The sequence below is a fragment of the Hyperoodon ampullatus genome (assembly GCF_949752795.1).
Source record: "Hyperoodon ampullatus genome assembly, chromosome: 2".
Lineage (NCBI taxonomy): Eukaryota > Metazoa > Chordata > Mammalia > Artiodactyla > Ziphiidae > Hyperoodon > Hyperoodon ampullatus.
The window spans coordinates 106,795,507-106,811,148 of NC_136915.1; the positions used below are offsets into that span (position 1 = coordinate 106,795,507).

At 47.5% G+C, this 15,642-nt stretch overlaps 1 protein-coding gene across 1 annotated transcript; it reads left to right on the plus strand.

Moving 5' to 3' along the window:
• Positions 1-3,840: 3,840 nt before the first annotated feature.
• Positions 3,841-11,084, plus strand: LOC307048285 (3 beta-hydroxysteroid dehydrogenase/Delta 5-->4-isomerase; the record flags this gene model as incomplete). Its single annotated transcript, XM_079697329.1, has 3 exons — positions 3,841-3,985; positions 7,749-7,913; positions 10,273-11,084. 3 exons carry the CDS (start codon positions 3,841-3,843, stop codon positions 11,082-11,084), a joined length of 1,122 nt encoding a protein of 373 aa, XP_079553455.1.
• Positions 11,085-15,642: the final 4,558 nt, after the last annotated feature.

Here is a 15,642-nt window from a genome sequence, read left to right on the forward strand (position 1 = left end):
ACACATATATATGGAATCTAAAAAAAAAAAAAAAAGGTTCTGAAGAACCTAGGGGCAGGACAGGAATAAAGATGTAGAGAATGGACTTGAGGGCACGGGGAGGGGTAAGGGTAAGCTGGGACGAAGTGAGAGTGGCATTGGCATATATACACTACCAAATGTAAAATAGATAGCTAGTGGGAAGCAGCCACATAGCACAGGGAGATCAGCTCGGTGCTTTATGACCACTTAGAGGGGTGGGATAGGGAGGGTGGGAGGGAGACCCAAGAGGGAGGGGATATGGGGATATATGTATACATATAGTTGATTCACTTTGTTATACAGCAGAAACTAACACACCATTGTAAAGCAATTATACTCCAATAAAAATTATTACAAGATAATGGCTATAATTCCCTGTGCTGTACCATATATCCTTGTTGTTTATCTGTTTTATATAAAAAAAAAGTATATTATGGTAAGTAAAAGAAGCCAGACACAAAAGACCATATATTGTATGATTCTATCTATATAATGTCCAGAAAAGGCCAATCTATAGAGTCGGAAAGTCAATTAAAAGCTGCCCAGAGGGCTTCCCTGGTGGCACAGTTGTTGAGAGTCCGCCTGCCGATGCGGGGGACACGGGTTCGTGCCCCAGTCCGGGAAGATCCCACATGCTGCGGAGCGGCTGGGCCCGTGAGCCATGGCCGCTGAGCCTGTGCATACGGAGCCTGTGCTCCACAAAACGGGAGAGGCCACAACAGTGAGAGGCCCATGCCATGTACCGCAAAAAAAATAAATTAATTAAAAAAAAAAATTTTTAATAAATAAAAGTTGCCCAGAGCTGGGGAGTGGGAATGAGGAGTGGCTGCTAATGGGCACAAGAGATCTTTTGGGGGAGATAGAAATGTTCCAAAACAGGACAATGGTGATGGTTATACAAGTCCATAATTTTACTTAAAATAGTTGAATTGTATACTTAAAACAAGTTAATTTTATGGCATGTAAATTATATCTCAGTAAAGATGTTTGGAAATAAAAGAAAGGTGATGTTGTGGTCCCCATCTGCCTTCCCCTTTATTTTATGTCTCACTGTATGTAGAGTTTACTGGTTCCACTCAGAGACGCTGAACTCTTGTTCTGTTGGCTCTTTGACGGAAGGCAATTCCCAGAGAGATACTAGCTGAAATCTACCAGCCTCCAACACTCCCAGCAGCTGGGGGAATGAGTACAAATGCCAGCCTAGAAGAGGACAGGGGATGTATATGGTTCACTTACAGCATTGCTAGAGCAGGCAAAGCTGTATGATGCACTTTGGTGGCCTCAGATAGGCTCTACGGGTCTCAGCAAGACAAGGGCCTTTAGTTAGTGCTGATAGCTTCAGGGAACAAGATGCTATAACTCAGTGACTAGGGTCAACCTTTCCTAAGCAAGTGTGTTTGAGGCATTGGGAGTCAGGTCCCTAGTGGGAAGAGGAGAATGTCTATAACATGGGGAGAGGGAGAGACCTGGAGTAGGGGGTCAAACCCACTCTTTGTAAAGCATTACTCCCAACAACTGATGGAAACATGAAAAATTCTTTTCAAGAGCATGCGGCATTTCACCAAGATAGACCATTTTTGCTGGACCATGAAACAAGTTTCAATAAATATCTAAAAATCAAAGTCAAACAGAGTATATGCTCTGGCCACAATAGTATTATATTAGAAATTGATAACAATAAGATACCTAAAAAATCCCCAACTTTAGAAATTAAACAACATGCTCTGAATAACTCACACATCAAAGAAGAAATCACAGGTAAGTTAGAAAAATATTTTTACCTGAATGATGACAAAAATCTAATACATCAAAACTGTTGGATGCAGCTAATACAATGCTTAGAGGGAAATTTGCAGCTTTAAATGCAAATGCACATTGTCAAAAAGAAGAAATCAAGTATCCAATCTTTGACCATAAGAAACTTGAAAAAGAAGTATAAATTAAACCCAGAGTAAATATAAGCAAGCAAATAATTAAAACAAAAAAAAGACTGATGAAAGCAAATGGATAGACAGTAAAGGAATACAATAGTAAAGTTTTCTGCATTCAGTGTACAAAAGTTAATTTTAAATGGATTCTATATTTAAATATATACCCAGAACCATAAATTTAGAAGAAAAATTAGGAGAGTATCTATCCACTGAATATCAGAGTGTAGTTGTTTCTGGGGTAGATTGGAAGGATGGGAATTGACTGGAAAGGGGTAGGAAGGAGTTTTCTGCAGGGAGGAAAATGTTCTATATTTTGTTTTGGGTGGTTTCTTACATAGGTGTACATAATTGTAACGGTTCATTGAACTAACACTTAAGATCTGGATATTTTAACACACGTAAATTACACCTCAATTTTTTGACAGTATCTTGCGAAGCTTATGGCGATGGTATTTGGGCATCTCTGGGCACAGTCTTCTGAAGCATATAGGCATCTTCAGTTCAAGAATCTACTGAGAGTGGTTTTGCAACCAAAATCTGGAGTGAGTGCAAACATTCATAATAAAAGCTACTGTGGCCCACAGCTACAGATCTCTACTGTTGGAGGACAGAGGGAAGAAAAAGTGCCCATAGAACTGAGAAGACATCTTGAGAAGGAAAAATGAGGCAGGCAGCTCCATGCAATCAATGGATCAGTTTATCAGATTGTAACTTACAGAGTAGGGTTTGGTAAACAATGATCCAGAGGCATTCACAGCTGCACTCAGCACTACTGAGGGCCATCAGGACAATTTTATAACTAACCTAGGGTATGAGGGTCAGCGCTTGGAAGCAGGACATGCATTCCTACATTAATATTTATGAAGGGGTAACTAGTCTCATGGGCACCGAGAATACGTCAGCAAAGGTTTTCATCATTGTTTGGGGACTAACAGAGCATAGAGGCCACCTGGCTCTAATAGTTATTAAACAAAATCTATTAATATCTATTACAAAGCCATTGACGACAGAGAAGTAATTCACTGCACAGTTCTGAGTAGGGTCAGTGAAAGGACAGGAAAAACTGTAAGGGACCAAGATGGTGTTAGTTAAGCTAACAGCCATACACCTACTCTCGTTGTACAGGCCCTAGAACTAGGTGGTTATCACCAGATAGCTTCCCTTCAATGGTGCTCTTCCTCCAGAAACCCAGAACTCTCCAGGGGGAAATCGAAATTGAGGCTCCAGATATATTGGGTGGGAAAGAAAATTGCCTTCCATAGTGAAGGCACACTCCACCGCCCCGCCCCGCCCAGATGTATTTACTGCACAAGGCAGCAATTCACACTGTGCTGGGAGATTTCTCCTGGTCTAGCTTAAGTTTACAGACTGTGAATCCCAGACAGTGGACACTGACCTCCACGAGTCCTGTTGAGGGTAGAACCAAGAATCTTTATCACACTGTGGCCTTGAAGCTTGCTTTCTCTTCTTGTGCTTTGGAGGAATGAGAGATACAAGTTAAAAGTTCACCACTTTTTGATGAAGTGACCAGGGGTGAGCAATGAGTATGGAGTAAGAGTTCAAGGTGAAGTGGGCTGAGTCAGAGGCAACAGCACATAAAGCTCCCTCCAGTCCTGTCTTTGGGAGATAAGGAGACCAGAACCCAGCTCTTTCATCTGGCTTGCAACAATCTAACAGGTTAGAGCTTTTTCATTTTCTTTCAGCTACTCCTGGGAGGGGGTGCATGGGGTTTTTGCAAAAATGGAGTAGAAGGAACACAGTGGGTTTTTATGAGCATGTAATCACTTGACATTTCTTTTAGGCTCTCTCCTCTGTCATCCTCTCATCCAAACTGCTCCCCAGTGTTTTCTGGTTCCTGGCAAGTGTTTCTCGGTGCCCAGGTTTGGCCATGGCAGGGTGGAGCTGCCTTGTGACAGGAGGAGGAGGGTTTCTGGGTCAGAGGATCATCCACTTGTTGGTAGAGGAGAAGGAGCTGCAGGAGATCCGGGTGCTGGACAAAGTCTTCAGACCAGAAGTTCGGGAGGAATTTTCTAGTAAGTGAACTTGAGTCGTGGGTGTGTAGCTCCATTTTAAACCCTGCATAGGTGTGGGGAGGGGGTTCTTGTCGAGCAACTTAAGGAAAGTTGTAGTCAAATCAAGGCTAATCCCATGTTATCAGGAAGGAGATTACAGATGGGGTAATACCATGGTGTAATCACAGATGGTGTCAGTAGATGATTCTGGTCCTGACCCAGGATTAGAGAGGGTGGCTGTAGACCAGCCAGTTCAGCCTCTGTTCTGCTCATCCAGAAAATCATGTTTCAGTTTTCTCCCTTGTCAACAAGTCTTCAATGTTCTGATGACTTGTCATTTTCTATGTACCATCTGCAAAGGGTGAGCAAGTGCCATTAACCTGGAGACCCCACCAGCGGGTCCCCGCCCCTCTTGATTGCTCTGGTCTTTCTGTGGCTTCACTGAGCATCTCCAGTGAAGGTGAAATAGAAGGAAGAGAAGGTGAAGTGAGTGTGTGTGTGTGTGTGTGTGTGTGTGTGAGAGAGAGAGAGAGAAAGAGAGAGAGAGAGAGAATTAGAGACGGAGCAGGAGAGAGGGGAGTGCAGGGCATGCACAGGCCTGCAGCAAGGGAGCCAGAAACAGAACAAGAGGCAGCATGAGTGCGGACACCTCTCGCGTGGATTCCCTGTACATCTCTTTTTATCGTTCGCCTCTCTCCTCATCACCACAAGGAAGTGACTGCAGAATCTGCTGAAGCACCTCAAGTCTCTCTTTCCAGATTGCTGCCCATGGTGCCAATGCAAAAGCTTGATTTAGAGTGTATTTTCCAACCTGTTTCGCCCCCCCAGATCCTCAAAATAACCCTGTGAGGAAGGTAGGAGAGGGGTAACACCCATCCGGACAATGAGGAAATTGAGGTCCACAAAGGTAAAGTGACTTGCTACCCGGATTAATGGGTAGCAGAGCTTAGACTAGAGCTCCAATCACACGGCCCTAGGGCTGACTCTTGGCAAAGTGAATCTTCAGTTTCTGCCATTCCCCCCTATGCGCTCCCAAACCAATTCCCTGTCCTCCTCCCCAGCCCCAGAGGACTGGCTGTCTACATGCAGGCCCTGGCTGCCCAGAGGACCCCTCTCCCCACACAAGGCCCCACCTCCCCAGCCCGCTCTCCTGGCCCCTGCCCATCGCTCTGTTCTCCTTTCCTCCCCCCTGACCTCTGCAAACATCCTATTTCCTCTATCCTCTGTTTCAACAGCGTCTCTGATTTAATAAAAAAAAAATTCACAACTGATCAACATCAACCATTTGTAATCCCTACATCTCATCAATATTTGCAGTCTGACAACTTATGCCCAGAGAGGGCAATGCTCAACCTAAGAGGAACATCTCCCCAATGTGAAAAAGTCAGGCGCTGTCATGGGTGGGCAGGGGCCTCTGTCAGGATAATAACAGAGACCGCTCACGGTGTTCCTTCTGTGCCAGGCACTGTGCTAAGTGTTTTACGTGTGTCAACTCATTGGTTCCTCATCACAGTCCTCTGGGATGGGTAACAGTGTCCTCCTTTCTTTAAAGATGAGAATACAAGCACAGAAGAATCCAGTCCATTCAGACTGCTGCGACAAAATACCACAGGCTGGGTAGCTTATAATCAGAAATGTATTGCTCACAGTTCTGGAGTCTGGAAGTCCAAAATCAAGGCAGGGTCAAGTCCTGGTGAGAGTTCTCTTCCGGGTTCATAGCCTACACCTTCTCACATGGTGGAAGGGGTGAGGGATCTCTCTGGGGTCTCTTCTATAAGAACACTAATCCCATTGGTGAGGGCTCCACCCTCATGACCTAATCACCACCCAGACATCCCCCCAACTCCTAACACCATCACATTGGCATTAGGATTTCAACAAATGGATTTGAGGGGACACAAATATGCAGACGTTGCAGAGGTTAATTAACTTGTTCAAGGTCCCCCACCTGGAAAATGGCAAAGCTGGATTTGAACCCAGGCGGTCTGGCTGCAGCGTCTGTGCTCTTAACCACTAGTTTGTCTAGTAGCTTCTTTCTGGGCCTCCCTCCAATCCAGTTCACACCACGTAAGCAGCTGCATATTCAGTCCATGCAAAACACTGGCCAAGTCCGCAGAGCCTTGGAGGAGGAAGCTAGGGCTCCACCGCCGAGGCATACACAGCGCCCTCTGCTGTTCTCTCTGCAGCCCTGCATACTAATGGGTAAGAGGTCTTTCCTCCCTTGGCCTTGGGCTTCAGGGCATAACAATTCCTTTGAGCCAGTCTGCTGAAGTTAGCCTTGAAAGAGAGGCAGAGTAAGGGAGGGGCAGGGCAGACGTGGGAACACAATCAGAAAATTCCACTCTGCGGAGAATTCCTCTGCCTTTCTCTCACTTCGTGGCCTTTTTGGAGTGGAAGCATTGGGGCGGAGCTAATTTTGCAGAGGCTTAAGGAGAGCAGGCTTAAGGTTCTTCCAAGTTGTAACCCAAGGAGGAAATTCTGCAGCCCTGAATTTTTCACTCTGAATTTCTCTCTCACTGTTCTCTGCCGTCCATTGCCAATTTCATTTCAATTGACGTCCTTACTCTGCCCCAGAAAAGTGCCAGTCCTGTGTGTGGGTGACGGGAGAGCAAGCAAGGCTTGAAGCCGGGGCGGGGGTGGGGTGGGGGTGGGGGAGGGGGCAGGCTAGAGTCTATTCATTAGAAGTGTGACTTGGACGTTTCCTCACCCTCTCTGAGCCTCGGTTTCCTCGCCTGTAAAGTGGAAATCAGAATCCCTATCTCATGAGATAGCTGTGAAAGGAAATCAGAAAGCTGAAAGTCGTGTGCAAAATAAAAAGCACAAAATAAGTGCAGGGTATTTATCCAAACTGCATGTAGCGTGGCATTTATGTCGTGGGCTAATCTGAGGTGATGATGTTACCAGCAGTGCACAGTAGCGCCACTTCCCGCGGGCTTCAGAGGAGCCAGAGACCCTGATGTTGTCTCTGCAACCCTTCGCTAGATGGCCAGAATGTTAGTCCCTCGGTGGCTGGCGCATTTTCAGCATTGATATCTGCTTTTGATGATATCTAATAAGAGCTCTTTCAGTTAAATCCATCCTTCGGGCCCACCCTAAATTCCTGTTAATAAGCGCCACTATCCTCCTGATCACTCAAGTGGGAAAAACTCGGGCTGCCTTTGACTCTTCCTCCCAGCCCATCACCAGTAAGAACCAGGACCTGGCAAGGTAAGGTCTGAAAGTCGAACCTTGTGTACCTCTCCCCTTCTCTGCTCCCATTCCTGGATGCCCGGTTCCAGTCTTCCCCATGTGAACTGTGGTACAGACGGTGTGATTAATCCCTCAATCACCTTGCTTTCTCTTATATCCACTAGACTGATCCACTTTATAATACTGCAGCCAGGGTTCGCTTCCTACAGCACAACTCTGTTTACATTTCTCCTTTAATTCAAAACCTATACCGGATTCCCCATTCCCTACCAAATTAAATGCAAATTCTCTCCTTAATGAATTTTATAAACTTCCCAGGAGTCTCTTTAACAATTTTGTGTTCCAGGCACTCTTGACCCCTCACTGCTCAAACTGTCTTTTTTAGAATGAGATGGGATGGAAAGAGATGTTTGCTCTTTCCCAAGACATGCTACACATGCTGATTTCTGTGCCCTTGTTGACTTGGTCCTTCCATGGGATGTTCCTCCCTCCCCACTCCTCATTCCCCCCAATCTACCTGTCCTTAAAGACCTGGGTCATCAGGCATCTTCTAGATCCAGAAAGCCTTCCAGTGACCTGACTCCTGTTCACACAGAGCTCCAGAGCAAGATCAGGCTGACCTTGCTGGAAGGAGACATCTTGGATGAGCAGTGCCTGAAGGAAGCCTGCCGGGGCACCTCGGTGGTCATCCACACCGCCTCCGTCATCGACGTCATGAACACCGTTCAGCGAGAGACCATCATGAATGTCAATGTGAAAGGTATAGGATCCTGGGGAGGAGCTGAAGGGAAGTGGGCAAGCGAGGGTCAGAAGCTGGGATAAGTGAGGAGGAGGCTGGTGGACACCTGCTGGGTGGGCACCAAGTATTTTTCCTCATCACCGCCAACAGAGATTCAAGGCCATCATCCTCAGTATTTTTGATGAGGAAACTAGGGCTGAGACAGGCTAAGTGACTTGTCCAAGGCCCTCTGGGGAGGAGTGAAAGGGCTAGAATTTAAACCCACGCCTGTGTGAGTCCAAAGGCCACGAAAACCCTTCTGCTGGTCCAATCAAGTGTTGACTCAGCTCCAACCTCAAACTCTTGCTATCCAACCACCTCCTGTCTCCACTGGGCTGGAACCAGACCTTACAAGTGCTTCCTTGGTCATCATACTAGCTTTTCTGTGTGGCTCTAAGTTGAGGGTCACCATACAGCCAAGAACTAAGAGCTCTGTGGTATGAGGTACCTCCAAGTCAGTTAGGAGTGACAGGCCAAAGCTCTGGGCTGGTTTCCTTCAGGCAGGACTTCCTGCAAAGGAAGGATAATAAGGGTGAAGAGAATGCCAGAGCCCTCCTGCTCACCCCCCAGAAGGATTCCTCACAAGAGAACTAGCAAAGCTGGTTCACAGTGGTCTGGCAGTACAGAATTAGCCAGCACTTGTCTGCCTGTAATATTTTCTTAACAAGAATAATTTCCCATTATCCGTAATACCATCTCTTCAGCTCACTAGCAGATCTATCATTGAAGAGTAGCTCCTAGCCAGGTGCCCAAAGTATACCCTCTTTAGATCCTCATCCCATAAGTGCTTGGTGGCTCTTTCTGAGCTGTGGCTTTCCAACTTACTTTAAATCTAGACACAGTCACCCAAGGGACTAGCTTAAATCCCTTATTAGTTTGCTGTGTAGTATCTTCCCTCTGACCCCTGGAGGCCAGTCTCTCTAGGACCACAGCACCCCAGTCCATCTGCCTTCCACACCCTGCCCACCAGAGTTAGTCTACTCAGAGACTCCTTTTCTAAAGCAACTCATTGCTTTTGCATCTCCAGCCTAAAATTGCACTGTCTCAAAAAAGACCATTTCTAGTTTCAACTTAGCCACACCCCCGGTCACCCCCATTTTGCCAGGAGAGTGCTAAGATTAACCAGTCGAGTTTTCGGCCCCCCTCTCATAATTTCTACTCTCCACGGCTCCCAACAACAGGGGATTTGAAATCCCTGAGAAGTGTTAGAGGCCTCCATTGACTAAAACTAGCATCACTGACAGGTTTAGAAAATACTTCACAATCATGGCCATTTCTCCCTCTGCAGGTAAATTAGCTCTGAATTTTCTCTGCTTCTAGATTTAATTTTTTTAAAAGGAGGCTGTCTCTCCTGAAAAGCAAATTGCACAAAGACCTTAAAAAGGATTTTTTAAAATACCACCCAAAAATGATGCTTTGCCCAGGAAATTGCTTCCTTCTTGTAAGGAAGGCGCTCTGGGTTACCTCCATGAGCTAAAATTCTTCCCAGATAAAGGGATTCTGCAAGATCCTCCCATGATAGATATTACCAGCAGAGGGTGCACTCCTTTCTGCTTCTTCCTCCGGCTCAACACACAAGGACAGTGCTCGCTCCAGAAAGCTAAGCAAAAGGAAGCTTTGCCACCTGACTTTTCATACCTGGGTAAACAAGCCACAGCCACAATTAGCAGTGGCCTTTGTAGGAAACACACAATCAGAAACAGAGTCTGTATCTCCAGCTTCTCCCCAGAACCCACCAATCATTTGCTCAGTGACTCAAAAAAAACTCCTTGTGACAAGTGTTTATTGGTCTTCAAAAAAAAAAGGAGAAAAATACGAACAATTCAATGTGTACTTAAAAGTATATATTACCTATATACAACTGTGTGTGTGTGTGTGTGTGTGTGTGTGTGTGTGTGATGTGAATCCTTCAGCTGTCCTCTTTTGTCTAAGGACCAGAGCTGTCCTTATTCTAAGAGTATGGCCTCCTAATTTTTTAAGTTAAAATAGCCTATCTTTAATGAGGTGGTAGAGATGATAAATGATCATTTTAAAATCCCTTTACTCCGCAAAATATAAAGTGGCAACTCATTGTCCTTTTCTGAAATTAAAAGTACGTACACTGGTCCATGAAATCCAAAAGCCTAGAAATGCTTGCTCTCCAGAATCCAAATCTTGGCCTCTTTTCATTTTTGCTTTCATCCTGTGGCTTTAGCGTAATCTGATCTCAGCCAGAAACACACAGGAATGCACTCCTCATGTGCAATAGCCAATTCCCTTGAGGGTTAGGGGCAGACGTGGTCCATGGCGTGGCTGGCTCTGGACTATTTCCTGACACTGACAGTGTGCTCCCCGTGGGCAGGTACCCAGCTCCTGTTGGAGACCTGTGTCCAGGCTAGTGTGCCAGTCTTCATCCATACCAGCACCATAGAGGTGGCTGGGCCCAACTCCTACAGGGAGATCATCCAGGACGGCCACGAAGAAGAGCATCTTGAAACAGCATGGTCCTCTCCATACCCATACAGCAAAAAGCTTGCAGAGAAGGCTGTGCTGGGAGCTAATGGGTGGGCTCTTAAAAATGGTGGCACCTTGTACACTTGTGCCTTAAGGCCCATGTATATCTATGGGGAGGGGAGCCCATTACTTTTTGCCCACGTGGACAGTGCCCTGAAGAACAATGGCATCCTGACAAATCACTGCAAGTTCTCCAGAGTCAACCCAGTCTATGTTGGCAACGTGGCCTGGGCCCACATTCTGGCCTTGAGGGCCCTGAGGGACCCCCAAAAGGCCCCAAGCATCCAAGGACAGTTCTACTACATCTCAGACGGCACACCTCACCAAAGCTATGATGACCTCAATTACACTTTGGGCAAAGAATGGGGCCTCTGCCTGGATTCCGGGTTTAGCCTTCCTGTTTCTCTGAAGTATTGGCTTGCCTTCCTGCTGGAAATAGTGAGCTTCTTGCTCAGTCCAATTTACAAATATCGACCCCCCTTCAACTGCCACCTGGTAACCCTGTCAAATAGTGTGTTCACCTTCTCCTATAAGAAAGCTCAGCGAGAGCTGGGGTATGAGCCCCTCTTCACCTGGGAGGAAGCCAAGCAGAAAACCAAGGAGTGGGTCGGCTCCCTGGTGAAACAGCACAAGGAGACCCTGAAAACAAAGACTCACTGATCTGGGGGTGACAACGAGGTGGATGTGGGTATAGTTAGGAGATGTCTGTCACGCTCTCCCCTTCCGGCTTCATACGGCAAACAACACAGGCACAAGCCCGGGTCCTCCTGCCTCCCATTTATAAGATGACCATCTTACTGTCTTCCTCCCTCCACCAGAAACCTTTCCCTGTCACTGGCCCAAAGGGAAGCTTTCTGCCCGACCCTCCCTCCAGGGGACGGCCAGACAAGGTGATTCGCTGTAGCTGCTGGTGCCACCGGCTCAGTTGCCGATTCTGAGCTATTTGGGCTTCTTTTAACTTACAGTTTTGCCTGTTAGTTACATTTCCTTTGTTAAATGCAAAAGCCTTTCTTTTCTTTTAAAAGTTCATATTCCTTCACACAGCTCAATGAACGTAATAAACGTTTTAATGACTAATCTGGAGGAAGTTGTGGTTTATGTGATTGCACACGTTTTTATTCCCCGCCCCGCCCAATCACCATCTCCTATTTAGAAAAGTAGCTCGGGACTGGGGTGGGCAGAAGTGTCGGGAAGGGGAACCTAGGACTGACTAAGCACTTACTACGTTTCAGGCATGTATTAGATGACTGACACATATCACTTATTTAACCCTCACCAGAAACCTACAAGGTAGGGATGACTATTCCCTTTGATGAATAAGGAAACTCATTCACAGTCACACTAACTGCTATGAGACCGGGACATGTAACCCAGATGGACTGACTTGAAAGCCCGTATCCGTCTGCTGAATTGTGTAGCCTGAACTGCTCAAAATTTATAGCAAAACGGGGACGGGGTGGTGGATGGTTTGTCAGGGGTGCAGCAGAGCACTGGACATGGGGTACTGATCCCTGGGAGAGCCCAGCTCCCTTGGGTCACCTACTTCTTGCCCGGTCCTGTGCAGGAGACACCCTAGGACCAAGGACAGCCCCTTGGGGGAATCTGGGAGGTTTTCATACCCTTGTCGGCTGGGAGGAGAGGGAGAAGCAGAGGTGCAGCCGGCCTCCACTGCCAATGCCAGTGTCCTTGAAGGTCCCTAGAACACACTTGGATATATGTGTGTTGGCGACTCTGGCAACTCATAAGCCTATATTCCAACCTTTCAAATCACACAATGAAGCCGCACCACGGCTTCCTAGGAAAGTCAAGGGGAGAGATGCAAACTCTCCCTCGCTCTGCATGCTCTCTTCCCTCACCTTCTTAGCCTCTTTCCCCTCCCTCCATCTTCCCCTAATCACTGGCCTTCTCATCCTTCTCAATGCCCCTAAGGAAGGGAGGCCAATCGAGACATGTTTGGGGACTTAAATGATGACACATTCGTTAACTGACTGGAGGACCAACAGTCAAAAGAAACACTGCCAGGCCAACAAGGACCACGTGACCTGAAGCAGGTGAGGGGGTGGCGTGGGGCTCAATGCGGGGAGTGGGGAGCTCTCTCCTTCCAGACCAGGGTGTTGCCTGTCTTTATGAACCACGGACACAACAAGAGTCACGACCAACACCCAGATGGCCTCTTACCCAGGGAATTTACGGATTATGAATTTGGTTGAATTTGATTACCACAAAGGAGGTAGTTTAAGCATTCACTCTTTTTTTGTTTTGTTTTGTTTTTTGTTTTTTTTTGCGGTACGCGGGCCTCTCACTGTTGTGATCTCTCCCATTGCGGAGCACAGGCTCTGGACGCGCAGGCTCAACGGCCATGGCTCACGGGCCCAGCCACTCCGCGGCATGTGGGATCTTCCCGGACCGAGGCACGAACCCGCGTCCCCTGCATCGGCAGGCGGACTCTCAACCACTGCGCCACCAGGGAAGCCCTAAGCATTCACTGTTAAGGAGAAAGGGGAAAAACACTCTGGTCCAAACGAACAGGTCTCCATCACCTTCAAAACCCCAAGAGACAGAGGATCTGGCACCCAGGGATCAGGGTGGAGCGGCCCCAGGGGGTGAGACAAGGTGAGAGAAGAAACACCCCCTTCCTGCCTTCCTCCAGCGCACAAAACACGAAAGGCAGCATCTGCCAACCCGGTAAGGTGTGCACGCCCGCATATGTTTATACCGATAGGGAAGGAAGGAAAGGAGGGTGGTGGAATCTGGGACAAAGTCCCCTCCGTCCGTTTTTTAGCCCAGGGAAATCCCACAGCTATAAACCCGCCAGGGCTGTTCTCCCAGGAAAGGGAAGCGGCATTGTCACCAGAGGGCAAGCGGGGGTTGGTGTGAGCGGAGAAAGAGGAGAGGGGATCCGGCCGGCTGTTGGTCTCAGCTGAATAAGCATAAAGACCTGGGAAGCTTTTGGCCACCGAAGCCCCATCCTTACTGGCACCGGGCTCAGGATGGACCGCGCGGGGCGGTCCGAGCTCGTGCACAGGGGCCAGAGGTGTAATGCAGGGAAGCACCGCACGGAGGCAGCAGAGGCCCGGAAGGAAGAAGGAAGCCCCCGCCCCCGCCCCCGCGCCGCCCCCCCCCCCCCCCCCCCCCCCCCCCCGCCTCCACACACACCTGGGTGGCTGCTGGGAGTACAGGTGAATGAGTGAAGGAAAGCGCAGGTCAGTGCTCAGCCACCAGGTTAAGGACTGTGTATACTGACTCTGGAAAAAGGAGCTGAGCTGAAGTTACTGGGAAAAACCTCAAGGAGCAGGTGGGACCTCAGCTCGGCCTTGGAGGAGGGATGGGCCTTGGGTAGGGGAGGAGGTGGTCCAGGCAGGGGGAAGAGGCTGAGCGGGGGGTCGGGGTGGGGGAGAGTGTGAAGCCAGGACAGGGGAGGACGGAGGAGGGAAGAGAGAGGGCAGGCCTGCCAGGTGAGAAGGGTTTGCCCAGGGGAGGTTAAGCAGCTGAGGCTGCCAGACTTAGCTTAGACTGCAATGGACTTGAGGAAGCAGGCCTCAGAGGGCCGAGGGAGAAAGGTAAGACAGCGGGAGGAAGGCAAGACAGAGTCAGCTGTGGTAGAAACCCCGGGGCGACTACAAAATTCTCCGTTACTTTATTAACAAACAGATCGAGAACAATGACAAAATCCAACCTCACGATTTCTCCTCTCATAAGAAAACCCAAATATCCAAGAAAGAGACAAAGTCTGGGAGCTCTGGGATTGGGACCTGCCTTCTCCCCGAGGGCCTGAATGCTTCTAGGCAGCCTGGCCCACCCCAAAATGGATGAAGCAGTTTAAGTCTATATCACACTTCACGTGTATTCTTGCTTTTTCTCCTGCAGAAATTTCAGTGTGTTTAATTCCAAGGTGCTAACCTGGATCCTGCCGGGATGGACTGTAATATATGATATATACACTTATTACCTTATTAAAATCCAAAAGAAATCTGAATTCCAAAACACATCTAGCCCCAAGGGTTTTGGATAAAAGACTGTGGACTTTTAGCAGCAGAATTATGAGCCAGGTCTTGTTCTAAATACTTTATATAATAATGTGCAATCAACACTCAAAAGTAGGTACGCTTATTATCCTAGTCTGACATATGAGCAAATGGAGGCACAGAGAGGTCCATAATTTGCTCAAGGTCATCCAGCGAGTTAGTGGTTCAGTTCCAGTAATAAAAAAGCTTTTTGACTTCAAAGATTTTACATGAAGATGGCAAACGCACATGCCTGCAGGAGCCAGGCGCCATGTATAAGTGAGGCAGCCTAAGCTAAGAGGCTTTAGGGAGTGGCAGGGAGTGTGGTGTGCTGGAGATCACATACTTCACGTCAGGGAGACGGCAGCTACAGAGTCCCTGCTGACTCATGTGAGAACATACCCCAAGTTACCAGATCTTCTGACTCTTCGAGGAAAGCAAAGCTTCCTAATTTTTATGTGAAATCTTTTGATTTCTAAATACTGTCAACTAATTCTAAATTTTAAAAACAGTGTGAAAACCAGCTCCAGGAATGGGATGGTGTGGGCTAGCACTCAGATTGCATGCTTAATAGTTTATTTCTTAAAAAATGGGCGGCAACGTATCTGAGGCAATCTGTTCATTCTTGGTGATAGGTCCCAAGTACACATGATATTATATTCTGTACTTTTCTGTATGTTTGGTATAGGCTATAATTTTTTAAAGACATTGATTTTGATTTAAAAAAAAAAAGAGCTCGAACTAACAAAACACATCTGCAGGCTGGACTGACACCTAAGGCTTCCAGTTTTCCTTCTCTGCTCCCAGTCTAGTGGGAGCAATAAAATATAAGGCATGGTAAGTTCTGTACACAGTAAAATGTACCAAGTGCGCTTAGAAAGGTGAAGTGCTTCTGGAGGGTCCCATCTGGGTAGGGGACTCAATAGAGCCCTTGCACTGGGGCCGGATGTTGACAGATGGGTAGGATTTAAATGGGTAGGATTTTATATGTGGGAAAATGTATTCCAGGCAGAGGCGATGGAGTCGGGAAAGACACAGAGGTGGGAAAGGGGAGTCATTCCAGGCAACTATGAGACCAGTGTGGACAGACCAGAGAACACAGGTGCAGGAGAGAATGGAAGCTACACCTGGAAAAACATGATGGGGAAAGACCAGGGTCACCTTGGGTCACATCTGGGAGACACTCTGCCTTCCAAAGACCATTTGACATTTAA